This window comes from Halichoeres trimaculatus, unplaced genomic scaffold (assembly GCF_033239565.1).
Source record: "Halichoeres trimaculatus isolate MK-OKI-2021-1 unplaced genomic scaffold, fHalTri1.1 fHalTri1_scaffold_21, whole genome shotgun sequence".
NCBI classification, from domain to species: Eukaryota; Metazoa; Chordata; class Actinopteri; order Labriformes; family Labridae; genus Halichoeres; species Halichoeres trimaculatus.
The window spans coordinates 15,518,307-15,543,264 of record NW_027437199.1 but is presented as its reverse complement, the minus strand read 5'-3'; the positions used below and the strand labels follow the sequence as shown (position 1 = coordinate 15,543,264).

The 24,958-nt window shown below is 40.8% G+C and overlaps 2 protein-coding genes across 6 annotated transcripts in view; one reads left to right on the top strand and one right to left on the bottom strand.

Annotated features, from left to right (window-relative positions):
* Nucleotides 1-1,897: 1,897 nt before the first annotated feature.
* Nucleotides 1,898-13,014, bottom strand: bcat1 (branched chain amino-acid transaminase 1, cytosolic). Its single transcript, XM_074698276.1, has 10 exons — nt 12,773-13,014; nt 10,507-10,701; nt 9,790-9,900; nt 9,526-9,645; nt 9,283-9,443; nt 8,236-8,378; nt 7,938-8,023; nt 7,674-7,814; nt 5,956-6,030; nt 1,898-2,429 (listed from the first exon to the last, which is right to left on the bottom strand). The coding sequence occupies exons 2-10, from the start codon at nt 10,615-10,617 to the stop codon at nt 2,391-2,393; spliced, it is 987 nt and encodes a 328-aa protein (XP_074554377.1). The 5' UTR covers nt 10,618-10,701; nt 12,773-13,014; the 3' UTR covers nt 1,898-2,390.
* Nucleotides 13,015-13,145: 131 nt separating this feature from the next.
* The window catches only part of lrmp (lymphoid-restricted membrane protein), a 31,813-nt gene continuing 20,000 nt past the window's right edge, over nt 13,146-24,958 (top strand). For 4 of the 5 annotated variants that reach the window (XM_074698270.1, XM_074698269.1, XM_074698272.1 and 1 more), the window contains exons 1-17: nt 13,146-13,264; nt 13,941-14,680; nt 16,081-16,191; nt 17,225-17,405; nt 18,299-18,357; nt 18,442-18,517; nt 18,811-18,969; nt 19,063-19,180; nt 19,648-19,698; nt 19,841-19,918; nt 21,096-21,152; nt 21,289-21,348; nt 21,782-21,846; nt 22,079-22,172; nt 22,488-22,637; nt 23,036-23,137; nt 23,844-23,995. In XM_074698270.1, coding sequence (XP_074554371.1) covers nt 13,996-14,680; nt 16,081-16,191; nt 17,225-17,405; nt 18,299-18,357; nt 18,442-18,517; nt 18,811-18,969; nt 19,063-19,180; nt 19,648-19,698; nt 19,841-19,918; nt 21,096-21,152; nt 21,289-21,348; nt 21,782-21,846; nt 22,079-22,172; nt 22,488-22,637; nt 23,036-23,137; nt 23,844-23,995 — 2,198 coding nt within the window. In that variant the 5' untranslated portion in view covers nt 13,146-13,264; nt 13,941-13,995. The remainder of the gene's footprint in view (nt 13,265-13,940; nt 14,681-16,080; nt 16,192-17,224; nt 17,406-18,298; nt 18,358-18,441; nt 18,518-18,810; nt 18,970-19,062; nt 19,181-19,647; nt 19,699-19,840; nt 19,919-21,095; nt 21,153-21,288; nt 21,349-21,781; nt 21,847-22,078; nt 22,173-22,487; nt 22,638-23,035; nt 23,138-23,843; nt 23,996-24,958) is intronic. The other variant, XM_074698271.1, reaches the window with a different exon arrangement.

The window sequence follows — 24,958 nt, the reverse complement described above, 5'->3', positions numbered from 1 at the left end:
TGTACTTTAGCTGGGCTATAGACCAGCTGTGCCACTACACACAAGGAGCAAGCTGCTGCCAAAATGAGCTGTCCCTGCAAAGAGCCAGAAATCATCCAGCGTGCCACTGGGCACCCCCCTTTTACACACAACCTTCACACATACATGCAAGCACACACACCCACACACAGAGGCATACGTTTATGTCCAGGCACAGATGAAGACGGCACATAAACAAGATCCTGGTCAATGAGGTATGAACTAAGTCGGGGACAAAGCTTACCTTCCAAGTTTCCAGTTTTAAACAGCGTAACCTGAATTATGTCCTGTGTATGTGTGCATGCATTTTGTGCGTGTGTGCGTGTGTGTGCACGCACGCACTCCCCTACACACTCACATGTGTCTACAAAGCCAAACAGCCAAGGGCTCTCCGGTTTGATGGCTTTCTGTTATGACTCCATTATGCTGATGGCTTTGGTTCTGTTCCAGGTCTCTATCACAGAGTGTGTGTGTGTGTGTGTGTGTGTGTGTGTGTGTGTGTGTGTGTGTGTGTGTGTGTGTGTGTGTGTGTGTGTGTGTGTGTGTGTGTGTGTGTGTGTGTGTGTCTGAGAAGACAACACTCACAGTCCTTAGCATCGTTATGGATTACAGGTGTAAGGGTTTAGGAGAGTATCTGCAGACTGGCATAGTATTAAAAGGTTCTGAACCTTTGAATAGTATCAGTGGGAACTTTTTTAGGATTGTACAGGCACTGAACTCAAATCTAGCTTTCATTCCACTTTTCCTTTTAGAGAGTTCAGGGATCTCTAGTAGGTATCCTCGTATTGAAACACTATGTGTTAGGGTACTTTTCTTACATCATTAACATCACAACATAATTTTTCTAAATGAATGATGTAAACGTCTGTTTTGGTGTTTTTTGTTTGGTTGTTTTTATTTTTGTAATTTTTTTTAAATGTTTTTTTGTCTTAGCGTGCCAGTCACTCAGCAGCTAGCTTCAAGCTAACCGTCAATGAACTACAACTTTAAGCACTTCTGCACAGGCTTCATTTTTAAAAACTGGATGTTGCCCTTTGTGTGGGACCCACAAGAAGAAAAAATAGGAAAAACAAAACAAAACAAAACAAAAAAAACTCATGAGAGGTGATGGTTTTTAATCCCCTGAATTTAGCCTCACTGCGACAGGATCTCCTGCTTTGCTTGCTCTTTGCCTCAGTAACTATAAGACTAATATTGTAGTAGCTTGATTTTCAGTTAAATTAGCTTGTTAGCTCAGTCAGTTTGCTCATAAATGGGAAAACCTCGTATTTTGATTAACGCTATAGTAATGAGTAATAAAAAACTGTGTTTCTGAAGCCCTCTATTAGCAGTACTACATAAGCGTTCACTTTCGTAGAAAGGAGCTTGTGGATTATTTGAGGCATGATATCCAGTATGGGAACCACCATCGATACGCTTCAAAACCCAAATGGGTGACGCTACGCTACAAATAAAACTACTGAATCCCTGACTAAGAGGCAGCAATCTTCAGTCTCTAACACATCTCCTGTCTGATCAGCCAAAGAGGGCCATGGAGTGTATTCTATGAAGGAAGTGGTGGCAAAATATGATTTCCCTGCTTTGCTTCAGTAACTATTTAGCTATCATTCCAGCAGCTTGACTTTTGGTTAATTTAGCCCAGTAGCTCAGTCAGTTTACTTGTGACACATTGGTCTAACTTATCACTGAACTTTATGACACATAGCTTGGCAAGCATAACTTTTCCTGGCAAAATTTTGAAAAAAATCTCACATGTTTTTATGTGTGAAACCTCTAATAACTCATAGCATCAACATGTTTTAGAAGCAACATAAAAAAACAATAGTATTAACATGCAAAAAAATAAGAAATGAATAATTTTCTTTCTTTAATCCATCTTTCTAAACAGTACAACTTCAAGCCACGTAAAACAAGTATTTCAAATAATACCTCACTTAAAACTTAGATCAAAGTCTGCCTGTGCCTGGTTAGCAACTCTAACACAAGTGTTACAAAATTCTCTGGAACTCAGACATGTTAGAGTTTAACTTCTATCAAAGCCACAGCTGTATCCTGGATGTTGGTGAAAACAGAGATAAGAGGCTGCAGGATAAGCTGCAAGGTATTGTGAAGTATTGCATGAGACATTAGCCTACTTATGATAATTATTCTTGACAGATGTGTATTTGTTATTAGTCTAAGTTAACAGGAGCTGCAGTGTTGAGGCATCAGTGCCACAGTAGTTTTCTAGTGTATTGCAGTTGGAGTACAAATATTGCACATGCATTGTTTTCTTATGAATAATGTGTTTCAGGTCTTTGGTTGTTGCGTAAAACTTTGTCCTTCTTGAGCAAACACTTGTTTTGCTCATGTCCCAGGCCTCATCATCACGGCTAAACAAGGAAGGCCCAGTCACTGGATACGCGTCCATACTGTAAGAGAACAAAAGTCATGGAAAGGTTACAAGAGAGTGTCTGATCTTTAGGAGTTGAGAAAATTTCATATCACTGAGCTCTAAACTTGCTTGGTGCGGCTTAATTATGAGCAAAACACAAATCAAGAAATGAAATCAAATATCCGTGAGCAAATCTGCAAACTCAGCCGCCAACAGAACACAACACAACAGAGGAAAGGAACTATAATAAAAATCAAAACAAAATGTTCCCCAATCCGTGACAGCCGCAGAGACAAATCCAATTATTTGTGTCTCATGTTGCAAATTTGTTCTAATGGTTCGAAGTGAGAAAGTAAATAAACGCCTGCGAAGGGGAAACAAAAGAATGTGATTTCTAATTAACTTGAAAGAAGACCAGCAGGGCGACTTAGTAAACCCATCTTTCATCTGCTGCCTCAGACCACTCATTTGTTTGTTGCACAATGTTGTTTTCAATGGGAGGGGGGATAACACTGCACTGCTTCCCTCCAAATGAAATGTCAACAGATTTAACAGCGCTGCGGAAGAAGCGCAGCGTTTTCCAGCGTTTTGTCGATTTTATTGTTCATTAAGCTTCTCTGCCGCCGCTTCCCCCCTCGAATCTTCCTCCTCCTCCTCACCCACTTGTTCGAGGCTTCATTTGCAGCATCTTGGCTTTGAAGATCACAAAAGGCTGAGGCAATAATTGGGTTTGTGCAATTACAGCGAGCTTAATGAGAGAATTCAGGAGTTTGTCTTGCCCCTATCTCCAACTCACCACACTCCAGCATTAGGTCGGAAAGTGTTTCTCTCTGAGGCTTTGTCGACTTAGGAAGATATTATCTGCTATAAAGATTTGAAGTATCAACCAACCACACCCATCATGCATGCATACAAGGCCTCAATGATTGAGAGGGCAGATATGCTACACGGTAAAAGGTACAGCGTGTAGATAGGGAGCGATATCAAGCGGACTGATTCCAGGGTGAAATGCACCCTTGAAAAACAGCAGCCGCCATGGAAGGACACCTGCTCTTTATGTTTGTAAATAAACAATAACAAAGGGTGCTCAGGTGTTTTTTACACCAACTCTAATGCATTTGTGAGTTCTATATGCCACATCTATCAAGGTTGCTGGACCTCTAAGACACAGAACAGCTTTGTGTCTATAGCTTTCAAACCAACGACAACCTCCAGTCTTGCGAAATGAACCTTGTCGCTCAAAAGCTTGTTTGAAAAAACAGTTTTGCTGTAAATAGCTAAGTTCTCTTTTCACACACTGAACACATATTACATATTTACCAATAACTTGTCCATTTGAAGGTATTGAGGTTATATGTTTCATGGTTATTTGTCTAAGTTAATCAGAGGCATGATTGACTTGACTGGCAGGTGGGATCATGTTAGACATGAGGCTCAAGGCAGGTCTTGACTCCACTTCTTTGCCTTTGTCGGGTTGATTGAAAATTAGACTGAGACTATAGACCACATGTGTCAAACTCAGGGCCCGTGGGCCAAATGTGGCCCGCCACGCCATTTGATGTGGCCCACAAGAGCTTAAAACGATTGTCTTATAACAGGCAATTAAGGAGAATGCATTGACCATAAACTACATTTCCCATAATACCTACTGATTACGTTACCCTCAAAGTGACGGCATCCGGCTACTAGACTGCAGTGTTTTTATATCAGTGCCATTTCCCAAACTAGTGGAATTGAGAAATAAAACCGTGATCCCAAAATGTCCAGGAGGAGAAAAGTTGATGCAGATAAAGGCTGTTTCAGGAAACATGGGAAGGCGGCTATACTGTATGTTTGTGCTTTAAGGAGAAAAACAGGTAAGTCTTTGTGTTATGAGACCGTGGCGGTTGTCAAAGAGCGCAGTCTACATCGGCATTTTGACACCAAACACTAAGTACGCCAAAGTGAGCCACAACCAAAAACAACGCAGCAGTGAAGGCTAGCTTTATTATGGCCAAAGAAATTTCCCGCACTGCTAAGTCTTTTTCAGAGGGTACATTTTTGAAGAAGTAGTTGCATTTATTTCATATTACATTTAGCAATATTTTCACACTATCTTACAGTTACGTCTAGCCCTTTGAGGGAAACCATGATACTGATGCGTCCCTCAGTGAAAATTAGGGGTCCATGATGTCACCCATTTGTTGTAGTACTGAGTTTTGAAGCCAATAGACAACAGGTCCCATACTGGATATGCTGAACACAACCTCAAGTTTGGATTCAGTGCTGGGCCTTTGGCCATGTAACTCCCATCAGCCATGCTCTTAAATGTGAAAACCTTGTATTTTGATTAACTCTACAGTAATGAGTTATGAAAAACTGTTTTTCTGATGCCCTGTTTCAGCACTACCACATAAGGGTTTACTTTTGTAGAAAGGAGCATGTAGATCTCAAGGCATCATATTCGGTATGGGAACTGCCATCTTGGGCTTCAAAAGTCTGTACTAAAACAAATGGGTGACATCATGGACTCTACGTTCATATATTACACAGTCTATAGTCTCAGTCTATTTCAGTCAAGGGAAGTGGCAAAATGCAAAAGGTTAGCTCTAAAGATGTGGCTCATAAAGTGAAGGTTTTACCCTACCAGGTAGTGGGATTATCTGTATTGAGGGTTTATCTGTGAGTCACTGGCTCCTCTGGGTATACATGCATACATGTCAAAATACTGAAAAAGAAGGCTTTTTTTTCTTGTCTGTTTAAACAGTGTGTGAAGTTTGCAAGGAATTTACATGTGTTATTGGCAACTTTTAGTCTGATAGAAACACAACCTAGACAGGTTATTTTCCAGTTCAAGTAAAAAAAACTAAAGGCCAAATTTGAGCTCATACTCCCACTCACAACCAACAAATGAACAAAAAGCCAGCGGTACATAACACGCATAATTATTCAAGTGAAGATAAAATCTTTATGAAGCTGTTTTAACCTGCAGTGCTTCAGACAGTAGAGGCAGTGTGTTTGTAGGCATTACACAATATTACAAAGTCATTACTCATAAGCTAATGAGGTTCACTTATTGTCTACTTACAGGCATACAGTAGGTGTTCAATGTTTAAGGATTAACAGGGGCATGTTAATAAAGGTAACAACATTATGCTTTTATCTCATTTGGTTACATAACCAGTGAGATAATGGGCCTGAAATGCAATTACAGAGACGCAATTTATAATATAGGTTAGATATTGTTTATGTAGCACTTGTTCAGTTTAGATAACTTTTAAACATTTTCAGTACAAGCTCAGTATTGTTCTGTTATACATGTGTTAGCTCAAATATAAATCCTTACATGCATAACAGTAAGTCTCATAAGGACATGTTACCTAATTTCTTAAATAACTCTAATTTGCAGCAACAATCATATCACTGAATGCTTTATTCAAAGTAACCCGTAACTGTATGAAAACAGATATGAGGGTGACAGGAGAGCAGAGAACACAGATGTTCAGCCAGCTGTTACCACGCTCGGGGAAACATCTGTGGGACGTCAGTATGTCTGCATAGTGTGTGCCAGTGCATCCACCAACCTGTATATCGGTGAGTTCTTTTGCGATCCGTGAAGTCAGCTGTGTGTTTTTTTCCTGACAGGGGATATGCAAGCTCTAAAAAACACAACACCACACAATTTTAATAATTTAATTGGCTCTGCAAATGCACTTGATCAAATGAAATTACAAAAACATAGAGAATATTAAGTAAACAGATAATGGTATTAAGAAAAGCAGCCACAGGGTTTTAACGGCCTTCTCGAGATGAAAACTGTTTATGTTTTCGCAAGAGACCATGAGTCTCATTAATCAAAAAATAGGATTCTGAAAGTTTTATCACGATTCACAGTTAACTACTTTGAATTATAATGCATTTCTTTTAGAAGGTAAAAGTTTATCAAATAAAGACAAAATAACTGTAAATCTGTGTGTATCCACTTTGGATTTGAAATGAAAGAGGCTTTAAGACATAACGCTGAGCTTCAAAGTTAGTATGTAACAGATCAGAAGGCAGGACATGAAACTATAGGGCTAAAACAACTAGCTACATAGAATAGCCTATCATATTACATTGCATTTGCTTAATAAATGCATGTGCGTATTGTTTTGTCTGTGTTCAGTGTTGTAATATTTTATACTCAGGTAGAGGGGCTTCAAGTTTTGCCAGAATTGACTTCAGGGAGTCCTGCACCAGAGGCTAATGTTGTCTAAGAGAAGCTACAAATATTAGCAATCTACTTCTCACCACTGGCTTTTGACCTTTATTGTCTTTAACCAATCTTTACTGAAACAATTTCTTAATCTTTAGACAAAAGTTAACTCAGTTCCTGACTATAAATATGGATAGCAATGGTAACTTCAGCACATCATAACTGAAAGCATTAACAGTACTGAAGAGCGTGTATTTTGTCTCCAAATAGTCCTAAAACAAATGGATTTTCTAAGAGAAAACTTAAAATGAGATGAGTGTTTAGGTCGGTCTCTAAGAATTAGCTAAATTACGTCACAGACTCTGCTCTGTCTTCAGAATGCTGTGGCACGGCTCACATGCAGGGGGTGTAACTGACTGAAATCAATTGACACTAATAGAGTACAAGTGACATGTAACTAATTCAGCCCCTTTTAAAATTTTGAAATATCCCTTTAACCAAGATCTCACAAGATTTTCCTTATTTGCATTTCAGCAACTGTATGTCAAACGTTCACCGTGGTTTAAAAAGGATGGACAACCTGAAAATATGTATAAATAAAAAAAAACAGATTCTTTGCTGCGGTAGAGGTCACTTAAGGTTGAAAGGTAGCCTGACGGTAATAATAAAGAAATATCCAGCTTTGACTAGAGCCAGACCAACTCAATGGTGGCTATCTGCAGCCTTATGTTTACCACACTCTTGGAGTGTTATAGCTCATTAAGTGTTTTTTATGACCTCTTCTCATTCTAAAGAAAAGAAGTGAACAAGATCACATGCCAAAACTTTTGCATGTCCTTTCATGCAACATAATAATATACTTATGTACAGTCAATACTCCCTAGACAGCTGGGGATATGGCAGTGTTTACCTTGATATACCATGGTAATACATTATAAAGTAAATTTATGTAATCTGTTTGTTATTGTTTTCACATACAAAGCAATGAAATTCATGGAGGATAAATTAAGGTTCACCAGGTCTAAAATACTACTTGTTAAACCAATAATATCCAGGAAAATGTCTTTAGGCCTAAGTGATCAATCGACATGGGATTATGTCTCTTACCTCTCCCTGGTAGACAATGTGTCCTATAGGGCAGATCATGCAGGCAGTGCCAGAGCCAAACATCTCTCTAACCCGCTGCTGCTTCAGAGCCGTGCACAGCTGACTCATTGTCAGGTAGCGCTCAGTCACCTTGAACTCACCCTGGTCACAGCATAAAGGAAACAATTAGAAAATAATAAATAATTAAAAAAAATAACTGAGTAAAGATATGCATTAGATGGACTATTTCTCCATGCATGTTGACTGTTAATCTTGTTTACGCACCCATTTGCTGGTGAGTTCCAAGATGCTTTGTCGGGTCACACCTGGTAGTATGATACCATCCAGTGGTGGAGTTGCTAGTTCCTCCTCTGAAATGGAAAAAAATCAATACAACATAACTCCAACTATATAAAAGGTGTACATTGAAGACAAGTATCTCCAGTTCATACAGTGGGGGTATGTGTTGCAGTATGATTGTTCAGCCAGAAGAGGTCAGGTTTGTTCAACATTTATATCTGTCCTCATCCTTTCCCACAGTGCATCAGCTGTTATTTTCTAGGACTGTAGTGTTGACTCTAACCTCCATCCTCATTGATCCAGTGAAGAAAGATGTTCATAGTCCCTGCCTCAGTGATCTGGTGGTCATCCCCATACAGCCACAGCACCTGCTGGCACCCATAATCCACTGCTTCATACTGGGCAAACAAAGAACAGCCGTAATTCCTGCAAAAAGTGCAAAACAATCATGGCTGTAATGGTAACTTTAGAGCCAACAATTCCAAATAGAAATAGAAATAGAAATAGAAATAGAAAATACTTTATTTATCCCCAAGGGGAAATTCAGGAGTCACCGCAGCATTTAAGAAAACAAAAGTAAGAAAGAGTATAGAAAGTGCAAAAATGTCCATAAGAAATTAGATGACGAAATCCCGTCCACCACTCGTCCACCACTCTCCAGCCCAGCCAGCCTCCACCTCCACAGGGTCCAGGACTGAGCCTCCCCAGCAGTCTGTTCAGTCTCTGTCTCCTGGATCCTGTCTGCTCACAGCAGGCGAAGCTCCTCCGATGTGTCGCGGCATCCGATGTCAGCTCCGTCAGCCACGTCCGTGAACAGCACGATGCCGCTGGGTTAGCACAGCTAGCTCATCCATCCCCCGGAACTAGATCCCACGTTCCCAACATGGATGAATGGAAGGACAGGTCCACGTCGTCACCTCCCAGCTCACATCCGAGAACCAGCACGTCGTCCTCACCTCCTTCTCCTCAGCTCGAGGGAAATCATCAAGCCCTACACTAGTTAGCATTTACATGCTACAGGCTGCTAACAGTTAATTTCGCATGTAAACAATGCAGCCATGGTTACATGTAGGATCTCCAGACAAACACAGGAGTAAAGTAGTAAAAAATACCGCCGAAGCCACAAAAAGTTTGGTGTCTGTGACCGACAACGAACGTGATGATCCACTCCAAACACAAAGACGACGAAAAAGAGACAAAAAAAACACAAGAAACGGACAAAGACGAGAGAGCTGCTGCAACAGGCAGCTACCCGGGTAGCGCCTAGCAACCGTGATGTCCCTCGTTATTAAATGGTCAAAAAGCGTTCATACAGCATGTGCATACTCACCCTCCCATCTTGCAGTCTCCAGTTCCTCCTTTCCAAGCCCGGGTGTACTTTGGATCAGCCCACAAAGACAGGGCCTCGGCCTCATTGTTGAAGTAAGATCCCGCTTGACACAAGATGACATACAGCAAGGCGTGGCCTGGCTTCTTCACACCTAGGGAGGGCTACCATAGGTACATGAGCTTATAGCACTTTATTTAAAAAAGAAACTGGGAAATTATAGCAACATTTAACAGTTTCCCTTACCTCAGTGCTGATAAATGTTGGTCTGATGTATAGACTTGCAGAGTCTGAGTGAGGAACCCAATCCTGATCGATTTCTACTAGTCGCCTGATGCACTCCAGCAGCTCAGACTGATCAAAAGCCTGGAAGAGGGGAAGTAGGGTGGAAGAGAAAAATGGAGGTTAACTGACAGTGAGGTAAAAGTGAAAGAAACTTGTGTTGTAATTGTAAAAAATACCAAAGTAAAAACAGTCAACTGTTCATCAATGTAAACTCATCATCCTTACGGGGAGACAAGCTCTCTTGGCAGACTTGGACATTCGGTTCATGTTGAGCATGGGTCTGAAAAGACGTAGACGGTTGTCATCTCCTCGATAGGCCTTCAAGCCCTCAAAAAGCTGGTTAAAGAGGAAGGGAAGGAGAAAAAAATCAGCTTCAGTGGTGTTAAAAAATGAGTAGTGTAGAACAGTGATAAACACTGGAAACCGCAAAACTAAATGCTACATCTTAATAACATTAATGGGAACACAATTTGGTCTTTTCATTTAAAAAAAGCAAACCTTTTCATCAGGGTTTATTCATATATTTGTTTGTCTAAATCCATTGTTTAATTTCAATCTTTCTTCTCTTTGTCTGACATTTTTGGCTTTTCAGCAGATATTCTGCAGGTTGATGTCCACAAAGAGTCAGGCTGTGCTTTCTGACAGCTCAAGAGAATTTTTTCCTCATCACTTCCTCAAGTGCAAGCTAAAGGTAAAATAGTGTGAGTCTCTTTCAGAGCTAAGCAGCAAGAAGTTGAACTCCGAGGCGTGTGTTACCTTGTGTTTTGAGATTGTGAGGCTAGTTTATGATACAAAAAAATAAATAAAAAGATGATCAAAATTTTGAATATTTGTGATGTTATTTTGATCCATCACTCAGTCAGTCAGTCAGAAAGTTTCTAGCCATCTTCAGATCTCACCATATTTTAACCTGAAAGTTAGAGTACTTCTTGGTCATCGTACCTGAACCCCATAGTGAAGTGATGAACACGCTGGGTGGAGTGACATATTCCCAAAAGGCTTGATGAGTGGAGCCTGCCAGCCCTCAGTCACACTCCACTCTACGGTCAGCATGTGGTCAGTGAAGACAGTCCCAAAGGTGGAGACTTCAGGTTTGATCTTCGGGGTGGAGGACAACTGGATAACCAGATCAGCTGCCTGTTTCAAAGCATGGTTTATGGTTTAAAAGTTGTTTTTACACAGGTAGTGATCCAAAGAAAGAAGAAGAAGCAGCCTCAAAACTGAGCTGGGAAGTAAAACATCTACAACTCTATGCATCTTATTTGAGTTTGTACTGAACTAGCATCCCAGTCTCTACATTTATTTTGTCCACCCCTGCCTTTGTGTTGGGTCTTAAAGAAACAGCAGGCTGAGAAACATGTCCACTGACTTTCCTGCTGTTCTGTGAGTCAGTAATGAGCTCCTTCTTCCACACAGACACCTCTTTAAGGTCTGACATTTAGTTAGCTATCTGCTCCAGTTGTCTGGGATTAGACTGGCTCTTCATCCTCTTCTTCAGGCTACAGAAGGCTGCTTGTGCCATAATCCCAGATTACAGGGCTGGAGAGTGGTAAGTGAAAACAGTCCATGACCATGTGAAAGTGGAAGGTGTAATACATATCATCCACTGTTTTCATGTCTCTGATTGTTTATATGATTGATACCAAGAGCCTTCATCTATAATGGGATATTTTTCCTTAACTTTTCTACTTCACATTTATTTTGTTTGCATGTTTCTTTTTTGCTGAAAAGCAATGAATAATCTTTTGTACCATATTCAAAAAATAACTAATAATATTTTTACACTGCACATAACTAAAAAAAAACATATAGGTCTAGTTTCTCCTATCTTTTTTTATTACCATTGAACTCTGTCCTCACATTGGTCATTAATCCTTCTTCAGTGTCATCTGTAGGTAAATGTTTTGGCAGCCATCAGTATGGCTTAAGTGAACTATGACAGGGAAAGTATCATCTTCAAACTGAAGCCAACACTCGTGCCACTGTGTACGTCTGTGTGTGGGTGTGTGCGTCTACACATGTCCACGCTAATCTCTTAACTGAGCCTGCTGTCTACTGGTCAGGCATTCAGGGTCAGAAAACAAGCAAAGCTTCAGCTACTTAGCGTGAGCTGGGAAAAGTGGATTGTGCTGAGCACAAGCACAGGAGTGGACACTGGTTGTGTCATGTCAACAAATAAGAAATGCAACAGCAACTTTTTTTTTACACTCTAAAGATGAGTCAAGAGCTAGATGAAGTGCCTTAGAAGTTTGTGCACACCTTGTGGATTTTCTAGAGTGCTGTCACAGTATACAAACAATTGAATGACTCGGCTCCTCAGGTTCTTCAGTGCCACATTTGGCAGCATGAGGACAAGCAGCAGCACTGGGATATCTTCTACGCCCAGGAAAATGGAGGATTCTTAAAGTGTCGGGAAGCCAAGGAATGATCAAGATGCTGCAGCTGGAGCAGCTACTGAGGGTACGTACTCTTGAACTAAAATCATATCTATACGGCTGTATTTATCAAACCATGGTACAGATAAGTATCAGATATATTCTACATGGCTAATGACCACAACACACGTTCAATACCTTAAAGCTTGGAATTATGTTGCCAGCCATTGTTTGGTGGAAATGAAGCAAACTCCCTAAAACAATTTTGAGGAAAAAAATATTTCAAATTCACACTCATCAAAAACAAGGGCACAACTGATGTGTACAATTAAGTGCATACAAATAAACTCTTAACATTGCATTAGGAAGGTCATAAATATAGATTTAAATTTTATTTATTGCAGCAATCCACATAATTTTTGTGTAGTACTTTTTTCCAAAACACAACAGTTTTGAAGTTTCAGATATGGAAGTGCTTTTGTTTAATTAACAATATCCTGTAACTAGTTTTTAATGATAAAACACATTAATCCTATTGTTTATCATCCTAAAGAACATTTCATTGAACAGGCCTGTCCTTTTGAATGTATGTCCTAACTGGAACACATCACGTGATGGAATTACTCTATATCACCTGCACATACAACATAAGGCTTTACAAGCTTACAGGTGATACTGCAAGGGGTCTCAATGCATGGGGCTATACGTAATTTGTCTCTTATCTAAGTGGTCCCTTAGTTACAGCTTAGAACAAATCCTACTTTGCCAGCTATTATCCTTCTTTTTGTCACGCCTGTAAATAGTGGGCTAGTAGATATTGTAGGATAAGTTACCTTCAGGGCAGCAGGAAGGTCTGACCTGTTCGTCGCTGTGATGGAAGTCTATCACCGGCTGAGCACCTTCAGCTCCTCCGTTAAACCGCTTACTGAGTGCTAGGGCAGAAACAAGCTCCATAGGTTGTCATGACACCAAACATCTAAAGGAACCCAATTAATATTTTAACACAGGTGCTAATCTGCTGTGACGTGTGTCACAGGCCTATCACTATCCCCGTATAGGAGAAAATGGGGATACGACACGTGAGGACGCACGGTGAAACATTGTTTTAATCCAAATTTAACTTTACATTAAAAGCTATGTGCTCTTCTTGCCACACGGAGGAGTTGCTAGCTCATTTTTGGTGTCGTTCACACCCACTTAACTTTTAACTCTTTCTGCCTCGAGCGCTGAGCTTGTTGAAACTACCTGTGCGCGTGCTCTCTGAATTCGAGTGGACTGTAGCCAAACATTTCGTCGTGGATATTCGTACAAACAAGCGGTAAAAGGTAACTTACATTCATTTTTATGAGCAAAAATGATAGTTAAAAGATGTACCGTTGCTATATTTTTTAATTTGTTGGTGAGACATTGTCATAGTGTTCGAAAAAAGGCCAAATTTTACTTGTGTTGCTTATATTGCAGCTGTTATTGCGTGTAAGTCGTGTCTACCTTGAACACATTTGTTTCCCGTGGACCTTGTTGGAAAAAATACCTCGTTACAAATTCTTATCAGAAAATTAAATCAAATTTAGCTCTAAATTTTTATTATAGTTCTCTTGCATGGAGTTGCACTGTGTAGAGATACATTTTTGCTTTAAACCCGCAAGCAAACTGAAATTAATGAGCTCCTTTGCACACCTGGTGCCAAAAAATACCATTCTGTAAATTTGGGCACCTTCAACTCAAATTAACAGAAGCCATTTTCAGCATTCTTCATAGATCTGGTGCTCCCAAATTAGGCTAAAGCCCCTCAAAACTCATTTTGCTTTCTCTTCACTTTTTTTATTTCTTTGTCTGTCTTTGTCCCATGAACAAAAGCACATGAAAGCAAACACAACTTGAATCTGATAGTAGAATCTCATCAAGTATTGCTGTTTTTGTTCTCCTGTTTTTTTTGGATTTTAGTATCTTTGATCAGAATCATTTAACAACTGCTAATATTTTCTTCTTCACCCAACGCAGACTCCAGCCTCGCCTCTAGCCAGGAAGCCAGCACTGCAGCCCTGCCGTCAGCAGCATGGACTATTACACGCCCCAGTCAAACCGTCGCCACAACCCTGTGGACAGCATTTGCCGTAAGCTGCAGACCATTCAGTGGCAAGGTGACCGGGAGCCAAATTCACCCTTCCAGATCCCCAAACTTTCCTCGAGCAATTACGACAGCCCGCAGTGTGGCCTCAGGAACAACCTGGAGGCCATCCTGAAAAGAGGGACCTTCCACAGAGACGAGGGGGAGAGGGGGAAGGAGAGAGTGACGGAGAAGGGGAAAGGCATGGGTATGCAGGGCTCTGCAGCTTCCAGAAGGAGCAGCAGGGGTTCCTCCATCCCCATGTTGAGTCACTCCACCCCAGCATGCAACCCCCCGACGCCGGCGAATGTCACGTACACCATCACAAGCACCCTGGGAGAGAGGAGAGGTGCTGATGGGAGTGATTTAAACAAAGTGAAGACATGGCAGAGGTATTGTTCAACACCTGCAGGCCAGTCAAAAGACTCCCCTTACTTTACCTTCACACAGGGACCCCAGACTGTGCAGCCGGAGAGGCCAAGCAGGAGCCCCCCTCTGTCTCGCACCTTCACCCCAAACCACAGCACAGTTACCTACAACCTGAACTTTTGCTCAGGGGACACCGGGAACAACACTGAGTGCGAACTACCCTACCCGGCCTTGGTGGTGAAAAGACTGTCCATGGGAGACGGAGGTAGGGAGGAGCAGCTGTCACACAAAAGTAGAAGTTGTAAAATCATTTAGAGATGAAGTCAAACAAATCTTTAAAAAATTAGCCTGAGATTTCATGTTTTATTTGTGCCAGGGCTTTCATCCACATGTCGAACTCTTATCAGTAAGCTTCTTATAAAGATCACACATAGGCCTTGAGCTAAATTTTCTCTATTGTAAGAGAATGTTGGGTCTAAAATTGAATTTTCTTTTGATTTATTATGTTAGCACAAGTTAAAAAAATACAAAAGCTACTCTCAAATTCAAGTTGACCCCTCTTGAAGATTACACAAAATGCCAAAGGCTTCAGAGCCTTGGTGGCCTTTTGTTAAATTCAGGATTTTTTTAGATGGGTTTTGGGTGAGTTCTGCCGTTTTTTCTTTAAGTGATACTTCGGGATGGAACAAGTTGGGTCCTATGACAAGGTTTAGGGCAGAAATTACCCCTACAGCGGTGTTTTTGTGCGGCAGAAGCCCAGAGCGCTCGCACCAAACACCCCTCCCTGCTCCTCTGCCGGTTTCCTCTGCACTCAGACGGGGCCATATTTTACTTGACCAAAAACACAAATAAACGGACTCCCATCGAAAAAGTCTGATGTCTGTCTGCATTCACACTTTATTTAGATAATTTTCAGTGTGTTACTTTCACAGAAAAACACCGCTAAATAAGGCTCTAGTTCTCATCGTGGCGTAAAACGGTGCTCCGCTGCAGAGCCACATGAGAACTAGAGCCTTATTTAGTGGTGTTTTTGGTGTAAACGTTACGCGCTGAAAATTCTCTAAATAAAGCGTTAATGCAGACCGATATCAGACTTTTTCTGTGGGAGTCCGTTTATTTGTGTTTTTGGTCAAGTAAAATATGGCCCCGCCTGAGTGCAGAGGAAACCGGCAGAGGAGCAGGGAGGGGGTGTTTGGTGTGTGCGCTCTGGGCTTCTGCTGCACAAAAACACTGCTGTAGGGGTAATTTCTGCCCTAAACCTTGTGATAGGACCCAGCTTGTTCCATCCCGGAGTATCACTTTAAGCTTCAGAATCTAATTTAAAACTTACAGTTTTCCTGTTCGGAGATTACATTAAAATGATTTCCCTCAATAAACATTTTCATTTAACTTCTTCTTACTAAACCAGTGATACATTTTTAATCCAGATTTTTTTTAAAAGGGAAAAAAACTAATGTTTCACATTTGAAAGAAAGGAAAGACCAGTAAATGACGGAGGGTAAATAACGGTCCACTGATAAAGTATAGCCCCAAAGTAACATGCCTGATATGAGTGTTATTTTTAGTGTCTGGCCATTGCTCTGCCTGAGGGAAATTTTATCATGTGCTCGATTTGCTTTGCTGCTCAACACTGTGTTTTTTTTTCTCTGTTGTATCTGTGATCAGGACCGACTTTGACCTCTGAACACAGAAAGGAGACTATGGCAGAAATCAGCCTCATCTGTGAAGAGAATCTGCTGGATACTATCTTTCATGCTTGTGACACCCAGCGCCGAGGTAAATCTCACAAACACACATTCTCTAATAGTTATGTTGTTAGTCCTAGTTGGTTTGTGCATCTTAGTGTTTAAACAAACAGAGTATGATAACCTGAATATGACATACAGGAGATCATGAAGTGTTATCATTCACATCCCGGCATTTGAGACATAAATCAGTTTTGGTCTTTTCTTTTCATCTTAGAGTCTGACTTAAGTCTTACTTAACTGTGTTGTTCACTTCATGGGTAGCTTATTGTTGTTTTTTTCAGTCTAAACATTTAATTGTTGGACTTTTTTAGAAGTTTATGTTGATGATAAAGTAGTTCCCAAAACAATAAAAATATCTTTTAATAGTACTCAAATTGGAAAAGGGACAAAAAACCTGATTGGATATTCAGCTCTGATTAGAATCAATGATGATGGGAAGATACAGTTGTGGTCAAGACCAGTAGCCCCTCCATGAACTTTTAAGTTTGATGCAAAAATTTCCTAATTGCTGTTAAAAAGATTAATGATTCTTCAGCACAAATCTCTTCAAGGTTGAAGGTAGAATCATGAAGAGTTTGTGAAGATTCTGAAATAAATCCTAAAGCAGTCAGCAGCAAAACTGGGGTTGGGTCGTGGTTTTGTCTTTGATAAGAAAATAGCTCTTAGCAAATATAGCTGGTGAAGAACTAGCTCCAGAAAACCGGTGAACCTTATTGGCTGGCCCTCACCAAACCTTGACTTGGATCCCACAGAAAATCTGTAAGTGAAGACCAGCGTCTGTGCCACAAGACCATCGGGTCTGGAGAATTTTAAAGATTTGCCAAAGAAGAATGGGATCCGTCAGGAGATGTCTCAGAGATTAGTTACAAACTACACCTAACAACTGCTGTTAACCAGCAAAAAGATGAGGAGTTTGATGAAAGGAGCACCAACAGAAATACTTTTGAGTACCTAACTGCTGTAAATTCAACCTATCTCTTTGAGTGAAGAGTCTACGCCTATGTGACTTCTAAAAAAAAACCAGAGGAGATAAGAGTTTTCTTCGTTCTGACCTCTTCCAGGTAAAGTTTACGTGTCTCACATAGTGGACTATCTGCGGCACACCACCAGTCGCAGCTCAGAGGACAGCGGACTGGAAGAACTGTGCAACATGCTGGATCCAGAACAGAAAGACGTCTCTATTGACCTGGACACCTACCACGCTGTCATGAGGGAGTGGATTGATGACTGCCGCAACAACAGGTACAGAAAACAACTTTATACTCCGAGGGATACGTTCATGGGAATTAAAGATTTGATTTAGAGGGAGAGACAGAAATGTTCAAATGATCCCCTTTGTTTTTAATGGGTTTTTAATGGGGTGATGGCTCTAACTGTCTAATCCAGCTCTGCATGGTGACACAATGATTTGCCAAATTTTTTAGGCAATTTAACCTTTAAATAAATGACTGTCTTTTCCTTATCAGTCCTGTGCCTCACAGAGAAGAGCGACTCATCTATTGTGTCTGAGTTATGAAAGTAGATGCTGTGTAGGCGAGCAGTGCATCAGATGATAGATCACTGCTGAAAATATTCTCCCCCACAGTTTCAGCCATGCACATCTCCATTTAGCTGCAAAGTGTTTTTGTGCATCATCATCGGGTGAATTCCACTAGGTCCGGGTCAAATGTTCATTTGATAACTCTGATCTGTTTCCAACTCAGAGGAGGGTTTACGTTGATTGGATTTTGACAAACTAGCAAGTTCAACATCATTTGGGACATTTCTTTAAAACGTTTCACAGATTTCCTGATTTTTTTCAGTAGCAAACGAAAAAGATTCATGCTTTAAGGGAGTTTGCTCACAAATAAAGATCCAAAGGTGCTTAATTCCTTAAAACTGCCAAATGAGAACTACTAAAACTAGTTTTACATGTCTTTTATTTATCATGTAGCAGATGAAATCCAGACTAAGCAGAAAGCTGATTCATATGCCAAACATGCTGGGTACCAACAAACACTTCAACGATGAATTCCAAATGTGTTTACAGGAGTCCAAAAACAACATTATAGTGTAGATCTACTGAAATCTAAAAATGATCTTGAAATGAATTCATCCAACAACTATAATGTTTACTTTTTTCTGCTGTACCTTAGGGAGGAGCCGGGGGATGATACCACTCAGGAGTCGGTGAAAGTCAGAGACAGCCTGTCTGGTGAGAGGCTTTAGTTCTCAAGTTTGCTTTACATTTCTTTTTATAGAACGCAAATCTCATCCTGACGAAACGTCTGTTTTTCAGCTCGGAGGTCCATGCTGCTTAATATGACTTCAGGAAGCTTGGAGGGCTTTGGTGGCGAGGCTTCCAAAGTAGAATTGTGAGTGATGTGTGTGATTTGGTGAGATCTCATCCATGCATGTGGGAATTCTGAATACCATGTCTTTTATTTCCTTACATAACCACCCACGCCTGCTCTTGCAGTTTGTTAACCACCAAAATTCCAGCCTCTGTCCAAAGAGTGACATATCGTTGCACTGCAGCAACCACAGTACCAGCAGGAATTTACAAGCTGAGCATGCTGTTAATACAAATATAACTCTGTAGGATTTGCTCCTGTTGCTCTTAAAGAGGCATCAGATTAATCCCATATCTGTGTGTTTTACTCAACAGTGAAACATCAGAACTGGTGTCTTGTGTTGCCGACCTTCAGATGAACAACCAAAAGTTTCAGGAAGAGGTGAGGAGGCTAAAGCAGGTGGTGGAGGGCATGGAGGACAGCAACCAGAAGCTAGCAGAGGAGAATGAAGAGCTCCGCTACCAGGCCAAAGTGTAGGAAACACTTTACAATAAAAAAACAACATACACACAGATTTAAAGAATCAAGCTGTTTGTTGAATTCCATCTCTGATTTTCATCTCACAGTGTCCAGCAACTTGTCCAGAAGGAGAAGATGCTAAAGGAAGAGGTGGAGGAGATGAAAGCTACTCTGAGCTGCACAGAGGAAGGCAAAGCTCGTGCCTCTGCACACAGCAAACATGTGGTTAGTCCAACAAACCAAAAAATCAATAAATACTCACTCTGGGAAAACAGAAAGGCACTGTGCTTCTGATCTGGAGCATTCTTATAACATTTTCTGTTGATTCTTTTAAAGTGTGGAGTATGTAAACAGTTTCAGTTTAGATCAGCACTAAACGATGATTCACCATCATTTCTATTCAACCCTAACAATCAAGAATACCAGACTTTAAAAACATGTGGCTTCAAAATGTTCTCATTTTTTATCTTTATCTGAGTTTGTTTTTTTTTTAATTTAAATTTGATTAATTCAAGAAGGGAATTACACTGTCTGGATTTTATTCATTCTTTAATTCAAATTAATATTCAACATTATCTTTTTACATCTACTCAAGTGTTCTCTTATTGATGCAGAACAGATTTGTTGAAAGGCAGATGTTTTGGTATTTTGATTGTGCTTTCATGCTTTCTATATTCATTGTCTCTTTTTAGGAGAGGGAAAACCAGGGTCTCATTGGCAAGATTGCTTCTCTTCAGGAAGAGGTACTTCACTGAAATGTCATTTTGAGATTTGACTTTAAAGGGGGTCAGTTGTTCCTTTCTGAAATAGCTTGCAGAGAGATATCACAAGTTTTTCTGTAACAAGCGCTCACTAGTGGCCCTGACTCTTTTGATGGCTCCCCAGAACTTTAAGGTCACCATGGAGATGGACGAGCTTCAGAGGAGAATTTCGGAGCTGTGTGGCATTAACGCTGACCTTCAGGTACCTTTGCAGCCTTTCTGTCAGTAGTAGATTTTACAACCTTAATTCCAAAAAAAGGTTTGGATGGCAAAAGGAGATAGGATAGATTTTGATGGTTTGCAAGTAATTTAAGCCCTGTATTATGTCAAAGAAGTGCAAAGACAAAACACAATTCTGAAAAAGACACATTTGATTGATTAAAAAAGGAAACATCTTTCAGAAAGGTTGGGACGGGAACAACAAAATGGTGAAAGAATTATTTAATACTTGAAAAACACAAAGAGGAAAACCTCCCGACTAAAGAAAACAACAATATCTAAGCATGTTTTGTTTGTTGGCCCTCAGGTGACACTGCTTTAAAGACAGACAGGACTCTGAAGTGTAAATCACTGCATGGGCTATATATCCCATCCACAATCTAATGGCTGTGTACACTGTTTGTTGTAAATGCATCCGCCTGGTAAAGACTCTACAATGAAGAGAGAAAGCCATATTAAACATGGTCTAGGTTAAGGGATGCATTGGTGTCTATAGCATGGGTAACTTGCACATCTGGGAAGTTACCATTAGTAATGAGCAATGTATGCAAGTTTTGGAGCAACATGTAAAGCCATCCTGACAGTGCCTTTTTCATGTGGGACCTTGAGTATTCTAGATAGACAAAGCCCAAACTACCTCCTGCTCATATTACAAAAGCATGGCTCAGTAGTTGTAGAGTTTAGGGGGTGATCCAGCCTGCCTGCAGTCCCAGTTTATTATCACTCATTGCAAACACTTAGCACATCATTCATTAAAAGTTATGAAAAAAAAATCTCCAATTGTTTAGCAGCTAAAGGTCATTCACCAACTGTTCTTTATGTCACCCAAACTTTTTTTACTTGTTGAAGAAGAGATGATGCAACACATTAATAATCAGGCCCCGTCCTCATGTTTGTGAAATGTATTGACGATAATAAAATTACAAGTGTCTATCTCAAACAAAACTATACAATTTTAAAGTAACAACATTTGGTATGTTGTCTTTGATCAAACATGTGTTTTATGTAAACCATTAGATGTATTTCTCCAATAAGAAGTTTGGTCCTCTGTGCACTCTGTCTTTATGTATAAAAGCCTTCTGTATCTGCAAAATGACCACACTTTAAATCTGTCTCAGACGCAGAAGAAATTCAGTGACACTCCCTTTCACTTTTCATAGGTGCAGATTCAATCATTTGATGCTGTTACCAGTGATAAAGAAGCTGTGATCCAAGAGGTGAGTGCCTTGTTATGTTATACAATCATTTAAACTGCTCCTACAGAGCTTTCACTAGTTTTGATCATTCTATGCATCCTGTTTTTAAGACTTCTGAAACTCAGCCTTGTCTTTTATCTCTTGCTTTTGTTTGTAGAAGAGCAGACAGATTAATGAGCTCAAAGCCACAGTGGAGGAATATTTGTCCATCACAGAGGTTAGTGTGTTGACCTCAACTCAAAATGACTCAGATTCACTCTGTATCCAAAGTTGATTGTATAATCTAAATGTCTTTTGCTGTGAAGTTATGAGGCTCAAGTTAATATGGTAATTTAGAATCAGATGCCAAATGTTTTTAATGCCTATTCCATCTGTGACATGTTTTTTAAGGTGCTGCATTTAATCCCTGTGGAGTAATTGTTTTTATTTTCAAATGTGAGTTTTAGAACTCAGAAAATCCTTACTGAAGTACAGTGGGAACACTTATCAGTCTGTGAGTCACTGACATTTTAAATGTTGAGGCTGAGTGTGGGAAGTTAACCACCTGCTTTCCTTCAATGCTCGAGTCCTTTAGTTTGTTCAAGCCAAGGAGAGGCAGGCTTAGAAATGGGTTTTCACTGTCATGTTTGTTCCTCTGATTTTCATTTCAGTTGCTGAGGGCAGACAAAAGCAAGCTGGAGAACCAGATTCAGATGCTACATCCAGAACTAGCAGGGTGAGTGAACCAGCTAACTGAAAACCTCAGAGTAATTTGGGGTATAGATTATTGGTTAGTATTGGTTATATGATTGCAATTTTCTCATTGTCTGCTAAATGTCATACAAACACAGGAGATTACACACTGTACCTTCAGTGTTCTTGTCTCCTGTAGAAGACTTTTATCTAACTTTCATGTCTATCTACTTTTTTGCACCCCTCCTCCCACCCTGCCTTCCTTTCTCTTAAAGGGCTGGTCTGTCCCTATCCATGGCCTACAGGTTGAACCAGAGCAGTTCAGGATCCCTTCAAACAGAGCTGGCACTCGCACAGTCACCACTGGAGGTCAGCATCCCCTTACTACATCTGTCTTTCTTACTTGCGGGCATATTTTCCTCATATCTCTTCTTCACTCTCTCTTCCTTTTCTCGTTTAGTGTAAAAACTGATACAGAATAAGAAGAAAAAATTCATTTTTGTATTAAAAGCTAAAGTCCTGAGCAGTATTTTTCCAAAGGGAAGTTTTAAACTGACATACTTCCTAAACAATCTGCATAGATGTTCATGTATTTCACACACAATCTAACACACATGAGATGCAGTTATCCACAGGTCACTTTGAGAAATAGACTCATTTAGCAATTTTCCTCACTATCTACAGCAAGCCCCCCTTGGAGTTGATCTTCTGTCCACCACCACGAGCTTTGCCTCTCCGCTGGATGAGACTCTGGACAGGGAGGTGCTGTTTATGTTGCAAGGACCCACCCCTGAACACATGGCTCAAGACTTCAGGAACCTCCTCAACAAACTGGTAACCAAGAGTGATCACGATCGAAAGTGTGAAAGAAAAATGGGATTTTACTGCAAATTGGCTGTCAAACTTTTGAGATACTTCATAATTTTTTTTATCCCAATTATATCCAACACAAAACAAAAATCAACTGTTGTTTCTGTTTAAAAAAACCTTGTAATACGTTCTGTTGCAGTTCAGCTCAAAAAGATGAAGTACATCAGCCTTCAGTTAACTTTTAATTTATTAGTCAGTCTTACATAATTTGTCTAATTTTGGCTCATAAACCCGTTTAGAAATGCGCCCAAGCTTTTTGACAGTTAAACAAGGGGCTTCTAGTTTTGCACATGGCAAATCCTTTCCATGGCTCTCTATAAAGTATTACATAAGGTATAAAAGTGTTTCTCTGTGCCTTTCAGAAAAGCGATTTCAAACAAGAAAGCAAATCCATCTTGTCTTTTGCAAGAATCCAGCTGGATGACCACACACAGGCAGGAGGCAACACTCACACAGATCTCCAGGTCAGATAACTCTTCCTGTGAAATGTTTCTTTTTGCGTGCAGGGGAGTCTGTCTCAAGCACTAAAACTTGGCAGAAGACAGCTGCAGGTTCAGTGTGTTGCAGAAGTATCATTGTGTCTCCCTGTGTGTTTTTCATGTGTTCAGTATGTCCGAGTCGATTTCAGGCTGGAAAAGGCCATTTCTTTTCTATGACTCATTAAATTATGCAATGTGATTTCTCTCTTTCTACCTGTTGCACTCTTTTTTCCACCACTGCCTCTGCTCTTTCTCTCCCTCCCACCCACTATCGCTCCTCATCTCTGGAGATCTCACACTTATATAACTCTCCAGCAGGCCCCATCCAAGCTGTGCTGTTTAGTCAGTGTGTCGTACCACGAACACAACCCACTTCCCTCCTCCCTCACGTCAACTTTCTGTATCTCTCTCTGTCTCTTTCTCTCTCCCCCTCCTCTTGCATTGTTGCCACTCTGCATTCATTAACCACGTACTGGCAAATAGCAGTAAACAAACCAAATGAGACAGAAATCATTAGCGGAGCAGAGCTGTCCCACTGTTCCTCTGTGTTCTGCGTGCTGCTCAAAGGAAAGACTTAGTTTCACTTGGGTTTCAGAACTTTTTGCAGGATTTAAAAACACTTTTTAGGCTGTGCAGCAGCCTGCACTCCTTCTGAACAAGACATCAACCCCTCGGCCTCATCTCCCTACAGACAGCGCAGGCCGAGCTGGATGCAAAGAGGGCAGACTGGGCCCTCAGCCTGGACCAGCTAGCCCAGTATACAGACTCGCTGGAGAAGGAGCTGATTAAAATGGCCAGTAACATGAGGAGGTCCCGCACTGAGATCCTGCACCTTTCCGTCAGGTAAGTGAAGCTCTGTTTCCTGCAGCCACTGTGGGTGTGTGAAAATTAGTGGGCAGTCAGAAATGTGCGGTCTGCGAATTGCTGAGCTGAGTTATGTCTGGAAGAAGAGGAGGCTCAGAGGAAATACCAGGGGAAGATGGACGAGGATATGTTTGCAGTGAATCTTGTGCTTGCTGATTTAGTAGCGACTTGAATGTAAGGTAAGACTATATTTCTATAGAGCTGAATTGCTTTTGTGCAGCAGTGATCTCATTGGCTGAATTGAAGCCTGGTAGGCAGAGCTCAGAAGTTCATTTCTGGCTAAGTAAGGTAATACTGATCCCACTGAGAGGGGAATAGTTAGAGAGGTACAAGCCCATTAAATCCAGCTGTATGCCTACCAACTCAGAGGAGCAGTCAAAGTGTAATGAGCTATTAAGGCAGGCTTGTTAGCTTAGTCAACTTTCCAAGCCTATGGCAGTCCCACAAAGGCTGTTAAGGAACTTACAGTGTTTTCTGCATCTTAAATGACCTTTGGCTCGAAATGGTCAAAGAAGTTGCTTGTTATGAGGGTGCCTGCTGTTCCCCCTGCTGTTATGACATCTTTCTGTAAAAGGAAATCTACATTGTAAAACTTTCTGAAACTGTATAAAAAGTTCCTCCTACTGGAGTCAGAGCCCTGCACATGTGGGTGTCTCTATCCTCCAGTCTCATTTGGGCAGTCAGAGAGTTGGAGGGGGAAGTCCTGTCAATCAGCTGACCTCAGTGACCCCAGAGGACCCGCCCCTTCAGGTCTGGATCTGAGCCAAGAAATGGACTTCATTCTTTCCCTCTGGATGAGTTTGCCTTGTGCTGTGTGTGTGTGTGTGTATTTGTCTGTGTGTTCATGGAGACGGACATCCCCTTCAGATATATAACAGAGCTAATGGGATACCGAATCAGACCAGAGAAGGAGAACTGGTCCGGCTGTCCAGCGTGGATTTA